This window comes from Solanum verrucosum, unplaced genomic scaffold (assembly GCF_900185275.1).
Source record: "Solanum verrucosum unplaced genomic scaffold, falcon-dt-bn FXZP01000084.1, whole genome shotgun sequence".
NCBI classification, from domain to species: Eukaryota; Viridiplantae; Streptophyta; class Magnoliopsida; order Solanales; family Solanaceae; genus Solanum; species Solanum verrucosum.
Window position 1 is genome coordinate 1,993,555 of NW_026019846.1, and position 27,573 is coordinate 2,021,127.

Sequence of the window (27,573 nt, forward strand, 5' to 3'; positions counted from 1 at the left end):
GCACACACAAGAACAAGATACGAATATTGCAAATGAGTACAAATTTTATAAAATAGTTTCGAGCGTCACGTAACCAACATTTTATGATGATAACGGTAAAACTGGAATACAAAGAAGCAATGAAATCCAACTCCGAGCACAAATCAACTAACCGAAATACTGGTAAGATGCGAAAATAAGAAAAATAATACCTTGGTGTAGGTTTGTGAAGTTTAAAAGTGCGGAAAAGTGAAGAATTGGGACACTTATGACCTGTGGCCTTCATAAACTATCCAGTTCGTGTCCATTCGACGACATTAGTCACACTCGCACCATTCGGCGACACACCGATTGGTCATTTGACTCCCCTAGTTTATAGGACCTTCAGTCAACGAGAGGGTCCAAACAACGATCTTAATCATGGTCGCTAACCTATTGGGCACACGCCAAATTGATTCCCAAGCTCGTTGAGTTTTACAGGCTCTGATTTATAGGTGTGTTGAGCCAAACGGTGGGTAAAGTCGGGTACCCCGACCTCTTCGATGATCCGCCAACTTACCATTTTGATGCCAATCTGCATTTTCCAAACACTTTCCACACTTAAACCTGCACAACGAAGACACCATTATTTATAAAAGCAAAAGAAAACAGTAAATGGATTTGGGTTGCCTCCCAAACAACACCTTAGTTAACATCGTGGCATGACGCGAGTCACCATTTAAGCATCATAGTTGGGGTTAGCCATATCATCACTAGGCAATCCCCTATTTTTCTGCGAATGAAGTTGAGGCAACGCATGAATAAGGTTCTCGAGCAGCTGAATAATTCTAGAATGAGACCAAATCATTTTTTTCATCCCTTCAATGTCTTCTTTTAATTCTTCCAGCTCTCTATGTTGCTTAGTTACCTTGTGGAGAATGGTTGATAGCATTCCCTCAATGTGGTTAACTTCATTTTCATCGAAATTTCTTCGCTCCTGAGGAGGGAAATATTTATCCTTCCTATTGCACTGAGCCTCAATCTTCACCATCTTTTTGGCCAACTCATCCATCTGAGTCATCAGTGCGGTCATCATGAAGTCCTTTTCTGCTTCTTGGTTCATTTTAGTCATGTTGTCAAGCAGTTGGACTGCCATTGCATAAGACTGCTTTGCAATATCACCCGAAATAAGTTTGTCGACCACCCTTTTGTTGCTGGGGCTAAGACCTCTGTAGAAGAAGTCAAGAAGGGTTATGTCGGGAATGTCATGAATTGGGTATTGAGTGATCAGTTCTTTAAACCTTGCCCTTGACTTGTGGACCCTTTCGCCCTCCAATTGCTTAAAGGTTAGGATTCTATCCCGAATGATCATTACCTCTAATGGAGGAAATTCCATTAGCTCGCAAGTGTTGGTTGATAAATTCTTCTCCTCTGCTTTTGAAGCACAAATCAACAAAACAAAAATAAAAACAAAGTTAGTAAAACTACAACTAAGAAGAATAAAAATTCTACTAATCTAAAAATTCTCAAATATCACTACTCCCCAACACTAGCGTCATTTTGATGTTTGCGTAATCAAGATACAACTTTTGATGCAAGCGTCTACGATCGTACAATAGTTTAGTAACCTAACCTATGGTTGGAGTCGAGTCCCAAGGGAGTAGTTTTGAGAATTAATAGAAAAATAAAAATTTATTCTAACTAGTCGTAGCTAAAGACATTAACGATTAAAAACATTGTAAATTAAAAAGAGGGACACAAGTGTGTCAATTGACAATGGGGTTTTGTCACTAGTGAGTAAAAACAGAAAAATAAACAAGGGTCTCTAAGTAATCAGAGGGGATCCTTGGGTTGTGACGGGAATATGGGTTAAGATAGATTATTGGGTACATGCTTTCGATAGAAGATTTATAGAATAATTGTGACTAGGCAAAACTTTAAGGGGGATAAGCTCTCTCTCGAGCTACTTACCCCATTTCAAATGCGTTCCTCTCGGACACCCACTTGGCACATGAAGACCAGACTACACCTTAATTCACTCACTCTCTCAAGCTGAGTGTGTGGACATGGGACTAGGGTTCACTCTGTCGAGCTGAACCTAATGTCGACCCACTCATACTGGCCATCAATTTAGTGGTCTTAGTTTTACGACCTCTCTCTCAAGGAAGCCGAAAACACATAAATAAACTTCTATTTGCAACTACAAATTCATTAAATTCATCCACAATCACTAAACGAAATCACATTTAAACTACGAATAGACTATCAGCAAGCAAGACCCAACAATTGTCTTAACCCATATTCGCTAAATCACACCCCAAGAATTGGGGTTTTTAGCCACACATGTATAAGAGATAGAAATATATACCAAATTGAGCTTGCATTTAAATGGGTATAAAGATTTAATTCTTGATACATGTCAAAATTGAAGACTCCAAGAGACCCAAATCCAAATATTGAAGATGAAATCCTTTGTAACTTCAAGTTTTCAAAACCCTCTCAAACTTACAGCAAATATATCAAAAAGTACTATTCTATATGAAAATTATAATAATTGTTCCACACTTAAAACTACAACTCTAACTAGTATTTATAGCTTTCATAGATTTGTGCTGCAGCGGATCATTCAGAGTCGTTAGTCGGAATCGCCGATCAACTCGGCGATTAGCTTGTTGGTGTAGTTCATCGCCATCTTGTACCATCCTTCAGTATCTTCGTGCTCTGGGTCATTTGGTGACATAGTACTATTTCGCGGAACTTCTCGGCGATACGCCGACTACTCCCTTTTTCCACCGACTTGATCCTTTCCTTCAGGGCTCAGCACATTGGAACAAAAGGTGAAGTGAGACCCTCCAGCGACTCGCCAAGTTGACTCGGCGATCCTCAGGCCTTAATTTCTTCGTTCTTTTTAGCCTTTTCGTTCCTTTTTGCGATGTAGTGTCCATGCTTTCCTTCAAACTTCATATACCTGAAACCTAAGGGTTTTCATCAGATATTGAGATATAATAAGCATTTGAGGACACAATTTCTATTAAAATATAGCCCTAAATGAGTTTAATTTGTGCACTCATCAGTTACCGGCCAAACCCAAAAAGCTTCTAATGTCAAAAGCAGTTAGAGGTCTAGGCCAACTCTTGACTGCATCCATCTTCTTAGGATCTACGTCAATACCCTTGCTTGAAACAATATGACCAAGGAAAGCTACGGACCATAACCAAAATTCACACTTGCTAAACTTTGCAAAAAGTTGTTGGTCCTTAAGAACTTGCAACACAATTCTCAAATGGTCCATATGTTCATTCTCACTCCTCGAATAGATCAGGTTATCATCGATAAAAACAATCAATAACATGTCTAGCTATTGCCTAAACAGTCTATTTATCAAGTCCATAAACACCGCCGGAGAATTAGTCAACCCAAAAAACATTACCACAAATTCATAGTGACCATATCGGGTTCTAAAGGCCGTCTTGGGAATAACAACCCCTCTCACCCTTAGTTGGTGATAACCCGAACGAAGATCAATCCTAGAGAAATAGCTAGCCCCTTGAAGTTGGTCAAATAAATCATCAATTATCGAAATGGAATATTTATTTTTGATGGTCACTTTATACAATTGACAATAATCAATGCACGTTCTAAGACACCCATCCTTATTTCTAACAAACAACACCGGGACACCAAATCAAGAGATACTTGCTCGGATAAAACCATTGTGTGACAAATCCTTTAGTTGCTCTTTCAATTCTTTCAACTCCACCGGAGCCATTCTATAAGGAGGAATGGAGATAGGTTGTGTATCCGATCAAAGGCCAATACCAAAATCTATTTCCCGCTCGGGAGGAATATCAGGCAAATCATCAGGAAAAACTTCCGGAAACTTATTCACTAACGGAACCGACTCTAGAAAAGGGGTTTCGGTTTCAACATCCTTTACCCTTACAGGATGGTAAATACACCCTTTGGAGATCATCTTCCTAGCTTCAAGGAAAGAGACTAATTGTCCTCTAGGCATAGAATTTCCCCCTTTCCACTCTAATATAGGCTCATTTAAAAATAGGAATTTAACCACCCAAGTCCTACAATCTATAGAGGCATAACATGTATACAACCAATCCATACCCAAAATCACAACAAAGCTTAACATGTCTAACTCCACCGAATCCATCAAAATAACAATACGGGACAATCAAATGGGACAACTTCTATAAACCCTTTTAGCAACCACAAAGTCAGCAACCGGGGTAGAGACTGAAAAAGGTTCTACTAACACTTCGGGGAGTATTTCAAACTTCATAGCCACAAAAGGTGTCACAAAGGAAAAAGTATCATTGGGATCTAACAAGACATATACATCAATAGAAAAGACTTTTAACATACTGGTCACCATATCCGGGGAGCTCTCTTGGTCACCTCAAGATCGAAGAACATAAAAGTGGTTTTTCTTGGGAGCATCAGAGTTTGAACCGCTAGAAGGAGCTTTCTTGCCTTCTCTTCCTTAAACCTTAAGCATTGGACAATCTCTCACCCTATGACCACTCTTCCCATAACCATAGCAACTATCTGTGCAAACTAGGCAGTTACCATCATGTATCTTACCAAACTTAGCACAAGTAGGCTTAGACAGAAGATTCACCACTATTTCCTCCTTGAGATTTAGGGTTGGTGTAACACTCCAAAAAATAGTAGGTTAAACTAGAGCCTAAACGTAAGGGTAAAAATCACAAATAAATCACTCCTTGTATATTAGAAGATCATTTAGGGTTGAAATGAGGTTTATTTGGGTCAAGGCCAAGAGGCAAGTGTCAAGTCAAAGGAGCCATGCCAAAGCCAAAGGCTAATGTTGCCCCTAGCTCGAGCACACTTCCTCACCCTTCACGAGTGGGACCACATATCATGGTCCTCACCACAGCTCGTGAAGGGGCTCAAGAACCTTTCTTGGCCATGGAAAAATAACTACCAAAAATCCTAAACACTACCTCAACCTCACGGAAGGCACCATGGCTCGTGGAGCCCTTCGTGAAGATGATTTAAGCATGGTGGATAGAGGCACAAGGTAGCCTAGCTACTCTGTCAACTTCACAGAAGGGACCATGGCTTGTGGAGCCCTTTGTGAAGGTGACTTAAGCTTCTGAGTTTGTGGCACCAATTGCCAAGCCCATGCCCCAACTTCATAAGCGGACCACAGGTCTTGGTCCTCTTCATGGCTTGTGAAGGTGGCTCGTGACACCTGGATGTGGTCATTAAATGAGGGCTAGTTAGGTCATTTCCTATTTTAGTCCAACTAAAGTGAGGTCGTTTTGGGTATTTTTAGGGATACTATATAAGATATTTCAAGTCCAAATTCACCCAAAACAAGTCATTATACTCAAACAACCAAATCAAACAAAAAATTATCTTCGTCTTAAAATTTAACTCTCTAAAACTCAAGGAATAATAAAGAAGCAATTAGAGCTTGGGTTTATGAATTTCAAGGCTTCTTCCCCAAATATCTAGGGGATTCTTAAGCAAGTTATGGTGGCTTTTCATCTATGGGTAGTTTCCACCTATAGAGTCCCCTCAAAACTTGGTTTTCAAGATTCCAATTTCCCCAAAAACCTATGGTTTCAATCTATGTCATGGGTCTTCTTCCAAAACGCTCTCAATTATTTATTTATGGTTGATTATGGTTGGTTATGATGAATTATGGTTGGATTGAGGGAGTACTGTTGAATTATGATAGAATCTCCCCATCGACCCATGATTCCCACATATTGATAAATTATGAATTGATGATGTGGGTTGATTGATATTAGAAGTATGAAAATTGATTATGTTTATGTTGAATTAGTTATTGAATCATGAAATTCCTCTTATATTATGTAGTAATTGTATATGTTTGGGTTGAGTGTGATTCATGGCCCTTGAAAGGCAAAAGTATGAGGGTTCGTACATCTTTATGAGAATTGTATATGACCTTATGATTCACTTAGAAAGCGAAGATCCTATGATGATTGTGTAGTTGTGGTATTGTTGTAAGATCATTCTCCCCCACCCTTACACATAACTATGTATGAAATGTCAATGACTATGATAGTATTTTTGTGTTGAGTGAAAGGCTATTCTCATGAACACACTATGAATATGATGTGAAAGGTTTACTCACATGTTGATGATTCTAAGGTTGAAAGGGCATTCACACCTAATGAATCTATGAGCTATTATGATACTATGTTGGTTTGAGTGCCTAGTGCATTCTTTCATGAACATCAACTTAAGTAAAGACTTAATATGAATTTTAAAGGGAATTATGCTTAGCACCGAGTGGATATGAAAATGAGATGGAAGCTTTTACGTCCAAAAGTCCGGCATCCCAAAGTAAGCTATCTCATGAGATGGAAACCTTTTACATTAGAAAGTCCGAGTTTCTAGTAGAAATCTCCTTATCCCATAACTATGTGCCTACATAGGTCTTTAGCTAGTGGATCCACCTAAAGGCTAATATGTTAGTTCTACCTTAGGAAAGTAGGAGGCCTCTTTTCAGTGTGGGTGTAAGACATTGAATTCCATGTAGCTCACATAGTCTATGTCGGTTAAGGCTATATTTCCCTATATGATAAAGAACATGAATATGACAAAAACTTGAACAATAACTATGACTTGTTACGAGGTAATACTTAGTATGAGTGTGAGTATGTGACTCCATTTGTGCATTGTACTAGTAGGCTTCAAGAGTGGTTGTGGTAAGGTTCTCTTACGCTATGAAGAGTTAGGAATTATGCATGTATGGTTTGAATTGTTGTTAAATATGACTTTATATGAATGTTGGCTAATGATGAGGTCAAGGTATGATATGTATGATGTTGGTGACCTAAAAGTGGTACTTAGTCTTAGGTAGGATTATGGGATCTTACCTATGCATTGCACAAGTGTAGCTTTGGGTTTCTTATGATATGGTTTGACTTATGTTTCTTCATAAATTTGCATGATGGCTTTTAAACTTGATAAATGCATGGTTTGAACTAAATGTCCCTTTTAAGCATGTTTTAAGTAATTTTATGCATGGCTTCCATACTTGGTACAATTTTGTGCTAACCCATATTTTCTACATTTTTCCACAAAGTGTAGGTCCGAGTGGTTGAAGTTGCTTCTCTTTAGTTGAAGGCTTGGATTGATTCTCTCCTTGCCTTGGTGAGTCCTCATGGTTCGAGGACAAGTGTTATTCTTTCTAGTTTCCTTTTCGTATGTTCTATTTTGAGACTTTATTATAAAGGGTTATGACCCTATTGATTCGATTGTATTAGATGGCTTATGGAGACAATGTCTAGACTTCTCTTGGGTTTTATAAGCAAGACTTTGATTGTAAAAAGTTTTAATTCTAGGTCATTTTATCTACTTAGGTTTATGATTATGCTAAGGGCTTGTAAGCGACCCCTTCGGGGTCATGTACGCCGTGTTACGTCTAAGGGGTACCCCTGGGTCGTGACAAACTTGGCAATGAAATCACAAGGTTTAGAATGATTCTAGAAAGATGCCTCATAAACCACGTCTAGTAGAGTCTTGTTTATGAGTGTGAAGCGCACCACATTTATGAATGAGAGGCTATAAGATGTTAGGAAATTTCACTTCTTTCATTACTCTTTGGTCATGCCTTAGAGTTTTAAGTCTATGAAGTCCTTTTCCTAAACCCTCACTTGTGACTATAGGATATTAATACAAGAAGGGCAAATACAGGAAGGAGGGAAGAGGAGGATGTGAATGAGGGAGTTCCTCCCGAAGGTGATCAAGTTCCTCATAGAGGGAATCAGGTTTTGGTGGATCCCCCGACTATGACGGATGTGGAAGTTCGGTCGGCTCTTCTTATGTTGACTCAAGCCATGATGGCTCAAGCCCAAGCCGTGACAACTCAAGCCTAAGCCATGACGGCCCAAGCTAATAGGGAATTTGTTGCTCCTGCTAATCCAAATATAAATTCGAGCGGTTCAAGGATAATGGATTTTACTAGAATGAATCCTCATATGTTATTTGGTTCCAAGGTGGAGGAAGAAAAACAAGGGTTTATAGATGAGATCTTTAAAGCGCTTGATGCTATGGGATTGTCTCCACAAGAAATCGCGGAATTACCCACCTACAAATTGATAATATGGCTCAAGTATGGTATGAGTAATGGAAGGGTGAGATACCCATAAGAGCGGGCTCGGTAGATTGGGAATTGTTCAAATCGGTCTTCCAATAGAGTTGAGGGAAGGAAAGATGCAAGAATTGATCAACCTTCGTCAAAGAGGTATGAGTATGAAAGAGTATGGCCTTAAGTTCACCCAATTATCTAAGTATGCTCCAACCATTATGGCGGACTCTAGGGCCAAGATGAACAAATTTGTTTTGGGGATATCCAACTTGGTAGTCAATGAATGTCGTTCGACAATAATAATCCCAAGTATGAATATTTCACGTCTTATGGTTCATGCCGAACAAATTGAGGAACAAAAGCTCAAGCAAGGGAATAATGAAGTGAAAAGAGCAAGGTCCGATAATGGAAATTCTTTCAAGGGTAAATTCGAGGGTCAAGGTAAACCAAGGTTCAAGAAAAGGTTTTCTAACCAAGGCTCCTTTAATGTTCCAAGGGTCAACAAAGATAGGGTGTCTAACCCTAAGCCACAAGGAGGTAATAGTGGTGATTCTTATGTTGATATGCCAAATTATGCAAAATGTGGTAAAAAGCATGATGGTAAGTGCCTAGTTGGCACAGATGGAGGCTATAAGTGTGGGAAGAGCGGCCATGTGATGAGATATTGTCCCATGCTAAAGTTTGAAGAAAGAGATGAAAAGCAAGTCCCTCTTAGTGGTTCAAATTTTGATGCTCCAAAGAAGAACCGCTTTTATACTCTTCAATCTCGAGGTGACCAAGAGAGCTCCCTGGATGTTTTGACCGGTATCTTACAAGTCTTTTCTATTGATGTATATGCATTGTTAGACCCCGGTGCCACTTTGTTATTTGTTACACCTTTTGTGGCTATGACATTTGAAAAACTCCCCGATGTGTTAGAAGAACCTTTTTTGGTGTCTACCCCAGTTGGTGACTCTGTAGTCGCAAAAAGTGTCTATAGTAGTTGTCCTATTTCTTTGTCCCATAGAGTTACCTTGGTGGATATAGTGGAGTTAGACATGTTAGATTTTGATGTGATTTTGAGTATGGATTGGTTGCATGCATGTTATTCCCCTATTGATTGTAGGACTCGGGTAGTAAAGTTCCAATTTCCAAATGAGTCTACTTTAGAGTGGAAGGGGGAAATTCCATCACTAGAGGTCAATTTGTTTCTTGTCTCAAAGCTAGGAAAAATGATCTTCAAGGGGTGCATTTACCATATTGTTAGGGTTATGGATGTTGAGTGTAAAACCCCTTCCTTAGAGTCGGTCGCCGTGCTGAATGAGTTTCTGGAAGTTTTTTCCAATGACTTGCCCGACATTCCTCCCGAACGGGAAGTAGATTTTGGCATTGATCTCTTGTAGGATACGCAACCTATTTCCATTCCTCCTTATAGAATGGCTCCGGCTGAGTTGAAGGAGTCAAATGAGCAACTCAAGGATTTGCTAGACAAGGGTTTTATTCAACCAAGTATTTGTCCTTGGGGTGCTCCGATTTTATTTGTTAGAAAGAAGGATGGGTCCCTTAGAATGTGTATTGATTATCACCAACTAAACAAAGTGACCATAAAGAATAAGTATCCCCTTCCAAGGATCGACGACTTGTTTGATCAACTCTAAGGGGCTAACTATTTCTCCAAAATAGATCTTTGTTCGGGTTATCATCAACTAATGGTAAGAGGGGTGGACATTCCCAATACGGCCTTTATGACCCGGTACGGTCACTATGAATTTGTGGTGATGTCATTTGGGTTAGCCAATGCCCTGGCGGCATTCATGGACCTAATGAAAAGAGTTTTTAGGCACTATCTTGATATGTTTGTTATAGTATTTATTGATGATATTTTGATCTACTCAAAGAGTGAAAAGGAGCACATGAACCATTTGAGGATTGTCCTACAAGTCCTTAAAGACCACCAATTGTATATGAAGTTTAGTAAGTGTAAGTTTTGGCTAAGGTTCGTAGCCTTCTTTGGTCATATTGTGTCGAGTAAGGGTATTGAGGTAGATCCTAAGAAGATGGATGTGGTCAAGGATTGGCCTAGACCTCTAACACCTACCTATATTAGAAGCTCTTTCGGTTTGGCCGGTTTCTATAGGAGGTTTATTGAGGGTTTTTCCTCCATTGCTTCTCCATTGACGGCCTTGACTCAAAAGAAAGCTAAGTTTGTGTGGTCAGAGGCTTGTGAGAAAAGCTTCCAAGAGTTAAAAGATTAACTCACTTTCGCTCCAGTGTTGACCTTACCGAAGGGTACCAATGGTTTTGTTGTTTATTGTGATGCCTCTAGAGTGGGTTTGGGATGTGTTCTTAGGAAACATGGTAAAGTGATTGCCTATCCTTCAAGGCAACTCAAGATCCATAAAAAGAATTATCCGACCCATGATCTTGAATTAGCTGCGGTAGTGTTTGCTTTGAAAATATGGAGACATTATCTATATGGGGTGCATGTTGATGTGTTCACCGATCACAAGAGTCTCCAATATGTGTTTAGCCAAAAAGACTTGAATCTCCGACAAAGGAGGTGGTTAGAGCTTTAAAAGAATTATGACATGACTGTCCTTTACCACCCCGACAAAGCCAATGTAGTTGCGGATTTCCTGAGTCGACTGTCCATGGGTAGTGTAGCTAATATAAGGGATGAGAAGAAGGAGTTAGTTCGTGATGTACATAGGCTGGCCCGATTAGGTGTCCAACTAGTGGATTCCACTAAGGGTGGTGTCATGGTCCATCATGGTTCCAAATCATCCTTTGTGGTTGATATGAAGTCTAAACAAGGCCTTGATCCCATATTAATGGAGTTGAAAGAGTCGGTACTCAATAAGTTCGTTGAGGCTTTCTCCCAAGGGGGAGATGGGGTTCTTAGGTACCAAGGTAGATTATGTGTTTCGGATGTCGATGGCTTGGGAGAGCAAATTCTAGAAGAAGCTCATGGTTCACGATATTCTATTCATCCAGGAGCCACCAAGATGTACCGTGACGTACTGGAAATCTACTGGTAGAATGGTATGAAGAAGGCTATAGCGGGCTTTGTAGCCAAGTGTCTGAATTGCCAACAAGTTAAGGCTGAGCATCAAAGGCCTGAAGGTTTGTCCCAAAATATATATATTCCCACTTGGAAATGGGAGTACGTGAATATGGATTTTATAGTGGGTTTGCCTTGTTCTAGAAGGCAACATGATTCTATTTGGATCATCGTTGATAAAATGATAAAATCCACCCATTTTATTCCCGTCAAGGTTTCATTTTTGGCGCAAGACGATGCCAAGTTTTACATCAAGGATATAGTGAAGTTGCATGGGGTTCCCTTATCTATTATTTCTGATCGGGGTACTCAATTTACTTCACACTTTTGGAAGGCTTTTCAAAAAGGGTTAGTACTAAGGTCAATCTTAACACGGACTTTCACCCTCAAACGGGTGGTCAAGTGGAACGCACCATTCAAACCTTATAGGATATGTAGAGGGCGTGTATTCTAGATTTCAAAGTTAATTGGGATGACTAGATACCATTGATAGAGTTTGCCTACAACAATAGTTACCACTCAAGTATTGCCATGTCTCCCTTCATAGCATTGTATGGTAGGAGGTGTAGATCTTCGGTTGGGTGGTTTGAAGTGGGTGAAATTTCTTTAATCGGTCCCGAACTAGTTTATGAGGCCATTGAGAAAGTCCGACTCATTAGAGGGAGGTTAAAGACGGCCCAAAGTCGGCAAAAGTCTTAAGTCGATATTCAAAGGAGGGATATACAATTCTAAATTGGTGATTGGGTCTACTTGAAAATCTCATGTATGAAAGGTGTGATGAGGTTTGGCAAGAAGAGGAAATTTAGTTCCCGGTATGTAGGCCCATATCAAATCTTGAAGAGTATTGGGAAAGTTGCCTACAATTGCCAAATTGCCCTGGTTCCCCCATAATTTCATGTTTCCATGTTTAAGAACTGTATTGGTGATCCGGTATCCATCATTCCTTTATAGGGTTTGGGAGTTGATTAGAGTCTTTCCTATAAAGAGATTCTGGTAGAGATTCTAGACCGGCAAGTTAAGAGGTTGAGAAATAAAAAAGTAGCTTCCGTAACGGTATTGTGGAGGAATCACCTAGTTGAGGGTACAACATGAAGGCCGAGGACGATATGAAGTTCCACTATCCTCATATTTTTCCCTCTACTCCTACCCAAACTTGAGGTAAGTTGTTTTCTTGAGTTCGTGTTTTGGAAGTCATATGTGCTATGAGTGTTCTTTATGATTTCCTTATGATATGCATGTTCTTGTGAGAATTCATATTTTGAATAAATTGAATTTTCATGATTTATATGTTTCTCATGTTGATTTGCATTTTAGTATGATGATTGCATATTTTAATTCATGAGATGATTTCATGAACATTCTTAGTTATGCTTTTGATGAAATGGCATATTGGCTCCATAATGTTGTGTTGAGCTTGCTTTGAGTTGGAGAAGGCAGTTCCTCCTATGATAATATGAAATGATGAGTTTTGTGCATAATGGGTTGTGGATGTAGCTCCTATTTCCTTATGTTGCATTGTTATGTCTTGAGAATGGAGTTGAGGTTTCCTCCTTTGAATTGGGCATTATTTTTCTATTGCATTCATGATGGGCTACTAGTCTTGAGTCTTTAATTCCGTAAGGTGTGTAAATCATTCGAGGATGAATGTTCCAAAGGGGGAGATAATGTAACACTCCGGAAAAATGTAGGTTAAACTAGAGCCTAAACGTAAAGGTAAAAATCATAAAAAATGACTCCCCGTATATGAGAAGATTATTTAGGGTTGAAATGAGGTTTATTTTTGTCAAGGCCAAGAGGCAAGTGCCAAGGCAAATGGGCTATGCGAAAGCCAAAGGCCAAGGCTTCACCTAGGTCGAGCACACTGCCTCACCCTTCATGAGTGGGACCACGGATCGTGATCCTCACCACTGCTTGTGAACCTTCCTTGGCCATGGAACCAAAAATCCTAGCCACTGCCTCAACTTCACGGAAGGGACCATGTCTCGTGGTCTTGACCACGGCTCGTGGAGCCCTTCGTAAAGAAGCCTTAGGCATGGTAGCTAGAGGAATAAAGTAGCCTAGGTATTGCCTCAACTTCATGGAAGGGACCACGGTTCGTGGAGCCCTTCGTGAAGTTGACTTAGGCTTATGAGCTTGTGGCACCAATTGCCAATCCCCTGCCCCAACTTCACGAGCAGGACCACGGTCCTCACCACGGTTCGTGAAGGTGGCTCATGACACCTGGGCGTGGTCATTAAGTGAGGGCTAGTTAAGTCATTTCCTATTTTAGTCCAACTAAAGTGAGGTCGTTTTGGGTATTTTTAGGGGTACTATATAAGTCATTTTAAGTCCAAATTATCCCAAAACAAGTCATTATACTCAAACACCCAAATCAAACCAAAAATTTTGTTCCTCTCAATATTTCTCTCTCTAAAACTCAAGGAAGAAGAAAGGAACAATTTGAGATAGGGTTTGTGGATTTCAAAGGTTCTTCCTCAAATCTCTTGGAGATTCTTAAGGAATGTATGATGGCTTTTCATGTATGGGTAGTTTCCACCCATAGAGTCCCCTCAAAACTTGGTTTTCAAGATTCAAATTTCCCCAAAAACCTAGAGTTTCAATCTATGTAATGGGTCTTCTTCCATAACGTTTTCAATTGTTTTATTAATGGTTGATTATGGTTGGTTATGATGAATAATGGTTTGATTAAGGGAGTATTGTTGGATTATGATAGAATTTACCCATGGAATCATGATTCCCTCATATTGATAAATTATGAATTGATGATGTGGGTTGGTTAATATTAGAAGTATATAAATTGATTATGTTTGTAACGACCCAAAAAAAAAAACAAATTAGTGAAACTAGAGCCTCACATGTGCGTTTGGAGTTGAGAACTTGATGAAATGATGAGAAATGACAGTGACGTCCGGAAACTAGTCGTTTGAACTAGTAAGTTGTAAGGGTCTTGTCGTTGAAGTTTGGAGTGTTGTTTAAGGGGTTGATTAGCTAGTTGATTAATCACCTTTATAAGCTAGCAAGACCTTAAGCTAGGTCATGAAATCATTTAGAACCGAGACCCTCAAAACAGTCCCATAAAAACAGTTTTTAGTTTTAAGTTAGGAGTGAGGGTCAACTTTAAATGGTCATATCTTTTAGCTCAAAATGAATTAGGTGTACCATTACCTATCCAATTAAAGGTATTTGAGTCCTCTTTCCAACGCCACCGAGTTTGCCCTTTTCTGATCTTGGAGTAAAAAGTTATGCCCAAAATAGTGAAGCACTGTCAGCAAGGACGAGCTTAGACGGGTTTAGTGGAAACTTTTAAGTGGGTCCTTATTTATTTTCCTAAGTTGAGCCCCTTTTATTATATGCCTTTCCTAGCAATTATAAAACCCTTCTAGACCAAATTCTTCCATTTTAAGTCACTCCAATTAGAATTAAAAAGAACTCACCTCCTCTCAAATACTTTTCTCTCTACAATCCTCCATTTTAAGAAGGTCAAGAACTTGGAGCTAGGGCTTGGATTGAAGGTGGTTTCTTCATCAATTTTCTTGGGGAATCTTAACAAAGGTATGGTGACCCTTGATCCTTGATTATCTTTCCTTCAAGGAGTCCATTCAAAAGGGTTTCAAAAGTCTTCAAAGAACAAAACTTCTATTTTCTATTCTAGGTATGGGTTCATGGGTAAAATGTTTTCAAAGTCATTCTATTGGTGAATTGAAGTTCTATTTATGATTTTAAGATGATTTTTATATGAAACTTCTTCAAGAACCCATGTTTTCATTAAAAGCCTAGAATTTGCTAATGAAGTGGGTTTAATGCCTATGATTTAATGTTGATGAAATTGTGTTTAGATTGGATTGTATTGTTGATTTATATGGTTTTCTATACCTATTTATGATGAATTGTTGGTAGATGGATAATTGAGGATTGTGGCCTTATGGGCAAGTTATAGAAGAATTCTCTTGTGGTAAGAAAAATGGTTGGGACTTGAGTGTTGTTGATTATAGCTTTGGAGGATGGTAAGTTGGCTTAATCTCATATTATGGATAAAAAAATTGTTCTTGTTTGGTTTGATCCACTTATGGTGGAGGTGTTTAATTATGGAATGTATTGTGACCATGGCCTTGAAGGCATAGTATGAGAAATATAAGTGTTACATGACATTTTTATGAATGGAATGGAGCTAATGTGATCATGTTATGAACGTAAATGTGTTATTATTGAAAAGATTTTTCTCAATTTGACACTCATGAATGTTGATGATAGAATATGAAGGATTCTCCAATTTATTGCATATCTCGAATTGGTAGAGCTTGTGCATCATTTTCTTGTTTAAATGATTATATTATTGGTTGTTGAATCCTCGGATCGGTAGGCTAGTAGCACCCTTCCACTCATAATAATAATGAACCTTGGAATCAGTAGGCTTATCGCACCCTTCCATTAATGATAGTAATGAACCTTGGAGTCGGTAGGCCTATGGCACCTTTCCATGAAGGTTAATGATGAGACTTGAACCGGTAGGCCCATGGCACCCTTTCAAGAGGAGTTAATGAGCTTTCCTAAATGAACCTTGAAACGGTAGGTTTAAAGCACCCTTTCACGTGTTAATGAATGTAATTTGGAGTTGGTAGGCCAATGGCACCTCTCATATGTGATAATGTCAAGGTAACGAACTATTCTATGAGAATGTAGGCTAAGCACCGAGTGGATTTGGTTAGATGGAAACTCCCCCAATGGTTAGGCATGAGTTTCAATGATCGTCTACCTTATCCCATAAACTATGTGCCCACATAGGTAGCTAGTGGATCCATTAAGCTATATATACCGGTCTTCCTTAGGCAAGTAGACCACCTCTTTACGGTGTGGGGACTTATGACACCGGATTCCATGACAAGCTCTCATGGTCTATGTCGGTTAAATGCTTACTTCCCACCATGTGAGATTTCATTATGGTTTCTTGATAGGCTCTACAAAGTGTAGGTAGTAGTATGGGATGCTACCTATACATTGCACGAGTAGGCTTGGAGAGGGTCATAGTGAGTTTCTCTAAATCCTAATGTATGTGACACAATTGTGGCCTAAATAAGGTTATTAAAAAATGTTGGCTCTCAAATGCTTAATATGAGATGCATGCTATACTTGGGTTATATTATGAGTTATTTTCCATTGTCATGTCTTAATTAATAATATACCTCTTATGTATGAATATTGTGCAAAGGTGAAAGAAAGGAATGATAAGTTACTTTAAGTGACCTAAATGTGGTGCCTTAGTATGGATGGTGGTATGGGACGCCATCCATACATTGCACGAGGTATAGCATAAGGGTTGCTTGAGGTGAAGGTCCAAGGTAAAGGTTTTCATGTTGATATTGTTTAAAGGTGATATTATGACTTACTTGATGTTTATGCTTGTCTTGTATGTCTTTTATGCAACTGTTCATGATACTTCAAAAAGTGGCATAATGCATGGTTTCTAGCCAAAATGTCCATTTTAAAGCATGTTTTGCATGGTCATCATACTTAGTACTTAATTGTGCTAATTCCATATTTCTCTATTTTCTACTAGTGTAGGTTACGGAAAGTGAGCGGGTTCTATAGTAAGCTTGGAACTTGAAGTTCTTCCAAGATCTTGTGGTATGTCCTCATATGTCGAGGACAAGACTTTTCTATTCTAATTTTATAATAAGGTTCTTGTAATAGACTTAATAGACTTCTTTTGATTGTAAAGGGCCGTGTCCCTACTTATGTTTTGTGATTGTGTCTAAGATGGTCATGTGAGACTTAGACTTCCGCTGTGTGTTTTTAAAGTTGTTTTAATGAAGCTTGAATGTTTGGATGTAAATAAGTTTTTATTTCCGCACTATAATCATTATTGAATGCAATGAATGACTATGTGGCTTGTATAAGACCCCTTCGGGGTCGAATACGCCTTGTTACGACTTGGGGGTGCTCCCGGATCGTGACAATGTTTATGTTGAATTAGTTATTGAATCATGAAATTCCTCTTATATTATGTAGTAATTGTATATGTTTGGGTTGAGTGTGAATCATTTCTCTTGAAGGGCAAAAGTATGAGGGTTTGTACATCTTTATGAGAATGGTGTATGACCTTATGATTCACTTAGAAAGTGAAGATCCTATGATGATTGTGTAATTGTGGTATTGTTGTAAGATCATTTTCCCCTACCCTTACACATGACTATGTATGAAATTTCTATGACTATGATAGTATTGTTATGTTGAGTGAAAGGCTAATCTCATGAACACTCTATGAATATGATGTGAAAGGTTTACTCACATGTTAATGATTCTAAGATTGAAATGAAATTTTCACCTAATGAATCCATGAGCTATTATGAAACCATGTTGGTTTGAGACCCTAGTGCATTCTTTCATGAACATGCTAAGGGCTAAGGGCATTTCTATTTACTTATGCTTATGATTATTCTAAGGGCATGTACGCAACCCCTTCGGGGTCAAGTACTTCGTGTTACGTCTAGGGGGTACCCCTGGGTCGTGACAGTTTGAAACCCTATACTTGTTGACACTTGGAGCACTAAAGAAGCCTTGGTTGGAGAACCTTTGTCTAAACCTTGGTTGAACTTGTCCATCGGACCTAGCATTGGAGAAGTTCCCATCACCGGTTCTAGCCCTTTTTACCTCTCTATTCCTTTTCTTGAATTTCGACTCCTCAATTTGTTGAGCATATACAATGAGCCTTGAGATATCCATGTCATGACGGAACATTGCCGTACAACATTCTTCTTCAACCAAGTCGAACACCCTCGTCAAAATCCTACTCATTTCATCCCTCGAATCCGCCACCATAGTCGGAGCATACTTGGACAATTGAGTGAATTTTAGGGAATAATCTTTCATGCTCATACCTCCTTGATGAATGTTAATGAATTCCTCCACCTTAGCTTCACTAAACTCTCGGGGAAAGAATCTATCAATAAATGTTGATTTGAACGTTTCCCATGCAATGGGGCCGCTACTATCGGCCTATGGTTCTTCCATTAAGTATACCATTCTTCAGCAATACTCTTCAATTGGTAAGCGGCTTGCTCCGCTTTATGTACTGAAGTAACCCCCATAATGTCAAGTATTTTATAAACCTCCTCCACAAATTCTTGAGGATCCTCTCCCATTTTGGAGCCATGAAACTTGGGAGGATTCATTATAGCAAAATCCCTAACACTTGAAGTAGCAACATTCACATTAGCATTTACCGAAGCTACAACTTCTCTATTGGCTTGAGTTGTCACGACTTGAGCCAACAATTGGAAAGCCTACCTAAACTCCGCATGGGTCACATTCTCCACCACGGGATCAACCGGAGCTTGATTAGCTTGAAGAGGAGCTCCTTGATTCACATTATCCTCTTCCACCCTTCTAGCGTTAGCCCTTCGTGTATTCATATCCCAAAGACACAAAATAAGGATTAGGAGAGGGACTTTATAGAGTTAAACTCTATGGCATGACTTAAGAGTAATGAAAGAAGTGTAGTTTCCTAATCATCTTGTAGCCTCCCATTCATAAATGTGGCGTTTCACACTATAAACAAGACTCTACTAGACGTGGCTTATGAGATATCATCCTAGAATCATTGTAAACCTTGTGCTCTGATTACCAAGTTTGTCACGACCCAAGGGTACCCCCTAGACGTAACAAGGCACAAAGAACCCCGAAAGGCCCCATGTAAGCCACTTAGCATATCATAACATAAAGCATAGACCGATAAAGAGAAAACGCATTTCATGTAACACCCCTAAAATACTAGACCAACTCTTGCATGTCGATGCATCATTTCTTAATTACTACAATATGTTTTACTCTTATTTTGGGAACTTGAAATTTTGTGATATTTGCAACCTTGCATAAAATAAATTGTGCTCGTAATTTAAGGTATTGTATGGGGGTATTTACATAATTTTTCTAATTAAAATTTCATATGAATTGAAAGTGTTGGTATCAATTATATACATATAAGTGTATATGTATACATTTTGGGCAGCACACAATAATTTGGGGCAGCACCTTTTAGTGATAGTTGTATATGTGACTAAGCATCACTCTTAAGACTATATTATCACACCTCCTCTTGTGATTTTCGTTTGGAACTGAAGTCCAAGAATCTAAGAACATTTTCTAACCAGTTGTTCATCAAAATCACAAGAGAAAACCTTGGTCCTTCTATCTGGAAGTCGAGATATCCTACCTATTGGTGAGTAATCAAAACTTGTTTTTTTTTAGCGGAGTAGTGTTTAGTACTTTTAGAATTTCTCGTTCTGTATAACACCTTTTTCGGTGAATAAATATGATTTGGAAAGCTGATTCCTATACCTACAACTCTTATGTTTATAGTAAACTCTAATTTATCTTTTATGACTACGAAATAAGGGACGAAACATATGACATGTTCTGTCCAGATTCTGGAATTTGAAATCCCGTATGTTCAACTGTTAGTGTTTTGATTCTATCTTTTCGTACAAAGCGTATTTTCTGGTGATTCTTGATTATTTTCAAGCTTATATGTACGTCCATCTTTTATGAAGGCTATAAATTCCATTTTGAGCGTTTTTTGTTTCAAATCTAAGTTCCGACATGAAGTGCTTTTATTGGGCAGAATTTCTGTTTTTGGAGTATAGTCGTATTTGTACAGGCTAGGCTTACTTGTGAGGATAACCTTGTGTTACGACATCATTATTAAGCTACTAGAAAGTAAATAAGTTATTGAATTCATTTTTTAAGGTTGTATATCCTCGTGTACGAGTTGAAGACTTTGATACGCTAGTTGGTCTACGATTTGAACTCGTTAAGTTGTGTTGGACTGTTTTTGTGCTAAAGAAGTCAGGTTTGTGTATAAACTTATACTTGTACTCTTTTTACCTGCTGGTATATCTGACAGTTTACTTTGGTAACTTGGTTACCTCTTGTAACTTTGCATTGTCGTACTGGTATTCTTTAATACATTAAAGACGTTTGTGTAAATCGCCCACTTGTACGGATTGTTTGATCACTTGGCACTATTGTTGGGACCTTGTCCTTCTTGTGGCTGTGACTTTGTCACTCTTGGCATGCCTCTTGATTCAGATCATTTACCATATTGACTCTGCATTTTTAGCCATCTTAAGAATGGAAGTTGTCCATTTTAAGTACGAACTAGAAAATCATTTTTAATATGGTTCTTGGTTCTCTTGATTATTGGGTTTTGAACCTTCTTGATACCTGCTTGTGGTTGGTATGATGACATGATGTATATATTGGGCGAACCTTGTTGTTGAATATATTGGAAAACTGTGCTATGCGCGTTCTTGGCATTTGGAATTTTAAATATAAAACTTGATACTCTTTATATATTTTTTACTTGATTTATTTATTATGTTCAATTAAGTTGCCCTTGACTTGAGAATGATAACTTGCTGAATTTGAGGGAACCAAACCTTTAGTTTTTACACCACTAAGTTATATGCTTAGCGATAGTTGTTTCTATCGTAGGGGCTGTTCGAGATGATGCTTGAAGCTGGCCATTGGAGATGGATGTTTTGAGAGCCTTAAGGAAGATCACATTTGCAAATAGGCATCTATATTTTGTATAAACCTTGGGACTTGTACATATTCTATGTGTTGTATATTTACATAGGATTTTGAGGGCTGATTTGATCATGTCACCATGAGTTGTAATATAAATATGGCTATATGTTTTGTTCATTTTGGGGTGTGTAAACCCAAGTCTTGTAATATCCTAAATATACTATTACTTTCGAATGTTTGTGTGAAGCATGAGCAAGCTAATTTCGGTACTCGGAAGCTTGTAATATTCTTGTTATTTCATCCTTGAGTGTGAGGATAATATATATACATGAAAAACTCGTCGGTTATTTGCTTAGAATACTTTTCAGAAGTCATTATGCATCTAATCACTCTACTAGATTATAATAAGTATGCCCTCGTTAATCATTTTTTAGTGTCACAAGTATAAGTTAAGTCTCTTTAAAAAGGGTCGCTTCAAGTGTTGGTATCAGAGCCTAGGTTTGTGGTTCTAGGAATTTCGATTTAAATTACTTGTATACTTGTTCACTTTCAAAAAACGTTCTATTTGTATTAATTTGACATTTACATGGTTTATAATGTTTTTATCACATGTAGAGTGCATATGCATCAAGTACATATTCCTAATACAATGTGATCTTTCCTTTTGAACGAATTAAGTCATGGCCACTTCTTCTGACCGACCTATGGAAGCTGCTCGTGAAGGTTTGGGTGCCTCTGTTTCCCAACCTCATGCACTGGAAGGGATTAGAGAACATATCTCGAATCAGTATGTTCCCCACACTAGTGGTTCTGAAGTGGGAAACCATCAGGGTGTAAGAGCTGGTCCACATCCTCACATAAGTCATGGTACTCAAACCATGAATCCTCAGTTCAACAAATGGCTGAATTTTTCCACCACATGGCTGAATCGATGCATGATCCTCACGGGATTAACTTTGAGAAAAATGGGTGGAGTGGAGTTTTAAGGCACTGTTGATCCCACTGATGCTGAACAATGGCTTGATCGCATGGAGAGCGTATTTGAGCAATTAGAGTGTTCAGATGTTGCACAATTTAAGTATGTTAATTCACTATTACAAAATGATTCTTACGATTGGTGGGTAAGTGTTCCTAATGCCAAAATAAAATCTCGTGTTCTTACTTGGGATGATTTTCTTAAGGAATTTCGTATGAAGTATGTCCCACCTGCTTATTGTGATGCAAAGAAAAAGGAGATTTTGAATCTAAGGCAACGAGGCATGTCTATTGTTGAATACAAACAGAAGTTTCTAAGGCTCTCTCGCTATACTGGTGGTATTATTAAGAGGAAAAAGACAAGTGCAGGAAGTCTGAAGACGGTTTAAATGATTCCATTAAGAAAAATGTGGATCCTGCAACATGAGAAATTTTGTAAGTTAGTGTATGCTGCTTTTACTTGGGTACCACTTGATAAAGAAGTAACTAGTAGAAATGAAAACAAATTCCAGAAGCCTAGACCAGATTTTGGGGGTCCATCCAAAAGGGGAAGGTTTAATAATTCTAAGGCTGGTAGTGATAACATGCCACCTCAACAAAGGCAAAACAGATCAAAATTTTCTACAGCTAGCACTCCAAATTATTGTCAAGGCAAGCCTCGCATTCCCACTTGTCCACAATGTGGAAAAAATCATTATGGTACTTGTAGGAGAGCTTCTGGTGCATGTTTCAATTGTGGGAGCTTTAATCATAAAGTGAAGGATTGTCCTAATCCTAATAATGTTCCATCGTTGAGAACTGAAGGCTCAGTTCATAAGCCTTATGTCAATCCTCCTCAAAGTAATAGAGATGTAAGACCTAAAAACACCCAGACAACAGGTACAACTGGAGCTAATCAAGCCAGTGGGCAAAGGGCTACTGCACGCGATTATGCTATGAGGCAGAGGGATGATCAAGATGGACAAGACATGGTTGTTGGTAAATTTCACTTATTTGGCTTATGTGTGTTTACATTATTTGATCTTGGTTCTACACATTCCTATATTTGTTCATCATTTCTTCTTCCTGAAAATGTGAAATCTTTGAGAATAATTACGATGTGCTGGTTGAAAGTCCTTTGGGTTATTAAGTTGTGTTTAATCAAGTTTACCAAGATTGTCCCTTCGTGATTCAAAACCTAGTCTTCCCTGCTGATTTGATTGAAATGCTCTTCAAGGATTTTGATGTTATTATCGGGATGGATTGTCAATATAAATATCATGCGGTGGTAGATTGTAGGTCTAAGCATGTGACTTTTAAAGATCCTACATTTTCATACATCATTGTACAAGGTGAAAGATAAGTGACATCTAGTTTTATTTCTTCAGCCTTGGCAAGAAAGTTGATGCATCAAGGTTGTGGGGCATACATTGCTCACATAGTTGATTCACAGTTGAAGAGTCCTTGTATCAAGGACATACCTGTTGTATGTGATTTTCCAGAAGTATTTCCAGAAAACCTTCTGGGATTGCCCCCGGAAAGAGAGGTTGAATTTCCAATCGAGCTTATTCCTGGATCTACTCCTATTTCGATCACCCCTTATAGAATGGCTCCATCGGAGTTAACAGAATTGAAAGATCTATTGCAAGAACTACTTGAGAAAGGTTTTATTCGACCTAGTGTTTCTCCTTGGAGAGCCCCTGCTTTATTCGTAAAGAAGAAAGATGGCACTCTTAGGCTTTGTATTGACTATAGACAATTGAACAGAATAACAATCAAGAATAGATATCCACTACCAAGAATTGATGATTTGTTTGACCAACTTAAAGGTGCTAAAGTATTCTAAAAAATTGATTGCATATCACCAACTGGGGGTTAGAGAGAAAGATATTCCTAAAACTGCTTTTAGAACTTGATATGGTCATTATGAATTTTTGGTGATGCCATTCGGATTGACAAATGCTTCTGCGGTATCTATGGATCTAATGAATCGAATATTCAAGCCTTATCTTGATCAGTTTGTGGTTATTTTTATAGATGATATTTTAATATTATCCAGAAGTAGTGAAGACCATGATAAACACCTCCAGATTATTTTGAAAATTTTGAAGGAGAAAGAACTTTATGCTAAATTTTCCAACTGTGAATTTTGGCTTGATGAAATAGCTTTTCTGGGACATGTTGTATCAACTGAAGGTGTGAAGGTGGATCCTAGTAAAATACAAGTAGTTGTTGAATGGAGACCTCCCAAAAGTCTGACTGAGGTAAGAAGTTTCTTGGGCTTAGCAGGATACTACAAAAGATTTGTGAAAGGCTTTTCCATTATTGCCTCTCCTTTGACTAAGCTCTTGCAGAAGGAAGTAAAGTTTATTTGGGATGACAAATGTCAAGAGAGTTTTGAAACTCTAAAATCCTTGTTGACTCAAGCACCTATACTTGCTCTACCAACTGAAAGGAAAAAGTATGTAGTATACAGTGATGCTTCTCACAATGGTCTCGGATGCGTATTGATGCAAGAATGGAAGGTAATTTCTTATGCCTCTCGGATATTAAAACCTCATGAATTGAATTATCCTACTCATGATCTTGAACTTGTTGCTATAGTGTTTGCTTTAAAAATATGGCAGCATTATTTATATGGAGAGAAATGTCTTATCTTCACTGATCACAAGAGCTTAAAGTACTTGGGTAGTCAAACGGAGCTAAACCTTCGACAACGTAGATGGCTTGAACTCATCAAGGATTATGACTGCACGATTGATTATCATCCAGGTAAAGCCAATGTGGTTGCAGATGCCTTAAGTCGGAAACCTTCGCAAGCATTTCTTCGAGTCATGTACCCTTGTTCCTTGAGTTAAGAGCCATGAATGCTTGTTTTACACTTGATTCAAATGGTTCAACTATTGCTAATTTACAAGTAAAGTCAATATTACTTGAACAGATGAAAGAAGCACAAATGTTAGATGAGAAACTTGTAAAATTGACCAGAGAAGTTCAAAGTGGGGAAAAACATGATTTTACATTTACGGTGGATGGTGGCTTATTTTATCAAAACATGTTATGTGTCCCTAATGATGACAAATTGAGGAGAGAAATATTGAATGAAGCACACACTTCACCATATGCAATGCATCCTGGAGGTACAAAGATGTACCAGACCATCAAAGAATTTTTTTAGTGGAATGGTATGAAGAGAGACATTGCGGAGTTCGTCTCTAAATGTTTGGTTTGTCAACAAGTAAAGGCAGAACATCAAGCCCCAGTGGGTTTACTACAACCCTTGTCGATGCCGGAATGGAAATGGGAGAGATTAACTATGGACTTTGTTTCTGGACTTCCTTGAACTCAGAGAAATCATGATGCAATATGGGTGATTGTGGATAGGCTAACCAAGAGTGCTCACTTCTTAGCAATCAGGATAGATTACTCACTTGAGCGTTTAGCCGAGTTGTACATTAATGAGATTGTAAGACTACATGGGATCCCTGTGTCTATTGTATCAGACTGGGACCCAAGGTTTACATCTAGATTTTGGGGTAGCTTGCAAGAAGTTTTGGGTACTAAGTTGAGGTTTAGCACTTCGTTCCATCCTCAAACTGACGGCCAGTCGGACGAGTGATACAAATTTTGGAGGATATGCTTGAAGTTTGCATTATGGAGTTTGAAAGTAGTTGGGACAAACAATTGACTTTGATAGAATTTGCTTAAAATAATAGCTACCAATAGAGTATCAGAATGCCTCCCTATGAAGCCTTATACGGAAGAAAATGTCGGACCCCTCTTTGTTTGAATGAAATTGGTGAAAGAAAGCTTATTGGTCCTGAAATTGTGCAACAAACAGAGGACAAGGTAAAAATTATCAAAGATCGTCTAAAGATTTCTTCGGATAGACAAAAGTCGTACGCTGATCTTAAAAGGCGTGATATTGAATATCAAGTTGGAGATAAAGTATTCTTAAAGGTGTCTCCATGGAAAAAGATTATGAGATTTGGCCAGAAAGGAAAACTTAGTTCCCAATTAATTGGACCTTATGAAATACTTGAAAGGGTTGGACCAGTTGCATATAAATTGGCGTTGCTATCTGAGTTAGACAAAATCCACAATGTCTTCCATGTTTCTACGCTCAGAAGATATCGTTCTGATCTATCTCATGTTCTTCCCGTTGATTCTATTGAGGTTAATCCTGACTTGACGTATAATGAAGAACCTATTCTAATTCAAGCTCGAGAAGTAAAGCAACTTAGGAATAAGAGAATCCCCTTAGTAAAGGTACTTTGGAGGAACCATTCTGGAAAAGATGCTACCTGGGAAAGAGAAGAAGACATGAAGACCCTATATCCGCACTTGTTCCGGGAATTGTGTAAGGTAAATTTCGAGACAAAATTTCTTTAAGGGGGAGAGAGTTGTAACACCCCTAAAATACTAGACCAACTCTTGCATGTCAATGCATCATTTCTTAATTACTACAATATGTTTTACTCTTATTTTGGGAACTTGAAATTTTGTGATATTTGCAACCTTGCTTAGAATAAATTGTGCTCGTAATCTCAAGTATTGTATGGAGGTATTTACATAATTTTTCTAATTAAAATTTCATATAAATTGAAAGTGTTGGTATCAGTTATATACATATAGGTGTATATGTGTATAAACTTATACTTGTACTCTTTTTACCTGCTGGTATATCTGACAGTTTACTTTGGTACCTTGGTTACCTTTTGTCAATTTCAGTTGTCGTATTGGTATTCTTCAATACATTAAAGACATTTGTGTAACTCGCACATTTGTATGGAATGTTTGATCACTTGGCACTCTTGTTGGGACCTTGTCCTTCTTGTGGCTGTGACTTTGTCACTCTTAGCATGCCTCTTGATTCGGATCATTTACCATCTTGACTCTAGATTTTTAGTCTCTCTTAAGAATGGAAGTTGTCCATTTTAAGTACGAACTAGAAAGCCATTTTTCATATGGTTCTTGGTTCTCTTGATTATTGGCTTTTGACCCTTCTTGACACCTGCTTGTGCTTGGTATGACGACATGATGTATATATTGGGCCAGCCTTGTTGTTGAATCTCTTGGAAAACTGTGCTATGAGCGTTCTTGACATTTGGATCTTTAAATATAAAACTTGATACTCTTTATATATTGTTTACTTGATTTATTTATTATGTTCAATTAAGCTGCCCTTGACTTGAGAATGATAATTTGTTGAATTTGAGGGCTCCAAACCATTAGTTTTTACACCACTAAGCTATATGCTTAGCGAAAGTTGTTTTTATCGTTGGGGTTGTTCGAGATAATGCTTGAAGCTGGCCATTGGAGATGGATGTTTTGAGAGCCTTAAGGAAAATCACATTTGCATATAGGCATCTATATTTTGTATAAACCTTGGGAATTGTACATATTCTATGTGTTGTATATTTACATAGGACTTTGAGGGCTGATTTGATCATGTCACCATGAGTTGTAATATAAATATGGCTATATGTTTAGTTCTTTTTGAGGTGTGTAAGCTCAAGTCTTGTAATATCCTAATGTTTGTGTGAAGCCTGAGTAGGCTAATTTCGATACTCGGACACTTGTAATTTTCTTGTTATTTCATCCTTGAGTGTGAGGATAATATATATACATGAAAAGGTCGTTGGTTATTTGCTTAAATTACTTTTCGGAGGTCATTATGTATCTAATCCATCTACTAGATTATAATCAGTATGCCCTCATTTATAGGTTTTGAGTGTCGCAAGTATAAGTTAAGTCTCTTTAAAAAGGGTCGCTTCATTTCAAGTCCAAAATGTTTTATAAAGGAAAGCGAAAGTCTAGACTTGTCTCAATTATCCATCTATTATAATCTTTGAATCAAATAGGGTCACAGCCCTTACAACATAATCCACATGTCAAATACAAGAAAAAGGAAATACAAAGACATCATTCGTCCTCGAACCATGAGGACTCACCACAAGAAAGGAGAAATGAACAAATCCAAGCACTA

The 27,573-nt window shown here is 38.2% G+C and overlaps 2 protein-coding genes across 3 annotated transcripts in view; both read left to right on the forward strand.

The window, feature by feature from the left end:
• LOC125816838 (chromatin remodeling protein EBS-like) overlaps window positions 1-27,573 on the forward strand; it is a 950,056-nt gene that overhangs the window by 765,424 nt on the left and 157,059 nt on the right. The gene's annotated exons all lie outside the window — the stretch shown is intronic.
• LOC125817156 (uncharacterized) lies at window positions 25,320-26,385 on the forward strand. The gene is made up of 2 exons (XM_049496718.1): window positions 25,320-25,949; window positions 26,278-26,385. Exons 1-2 carry the CDS (start codon window positions 25,320-25,322, stop codon window positions 26,383-26,385), a joined length of 738 nt encoding a protein of 245 aa, XP_049352675.1.

Bases quoted from the DNA above. Each gene is read 5' to 3' on its own strand.
- LOC125817156 (XM_049496718.1), top strand. From the start codon at position 25,320: ATGCCTCCCTATGAAGCCTTATACGGAAGAAAATGTCGGACCCCTCTT. The intron at 25,950-26,277 runs GTAAATTTCGAG...TATATCTGACAG, and splicing joins TGTTCCGGGAATTGTGTAAG to TTTACTTTGGTACCTTGGTT.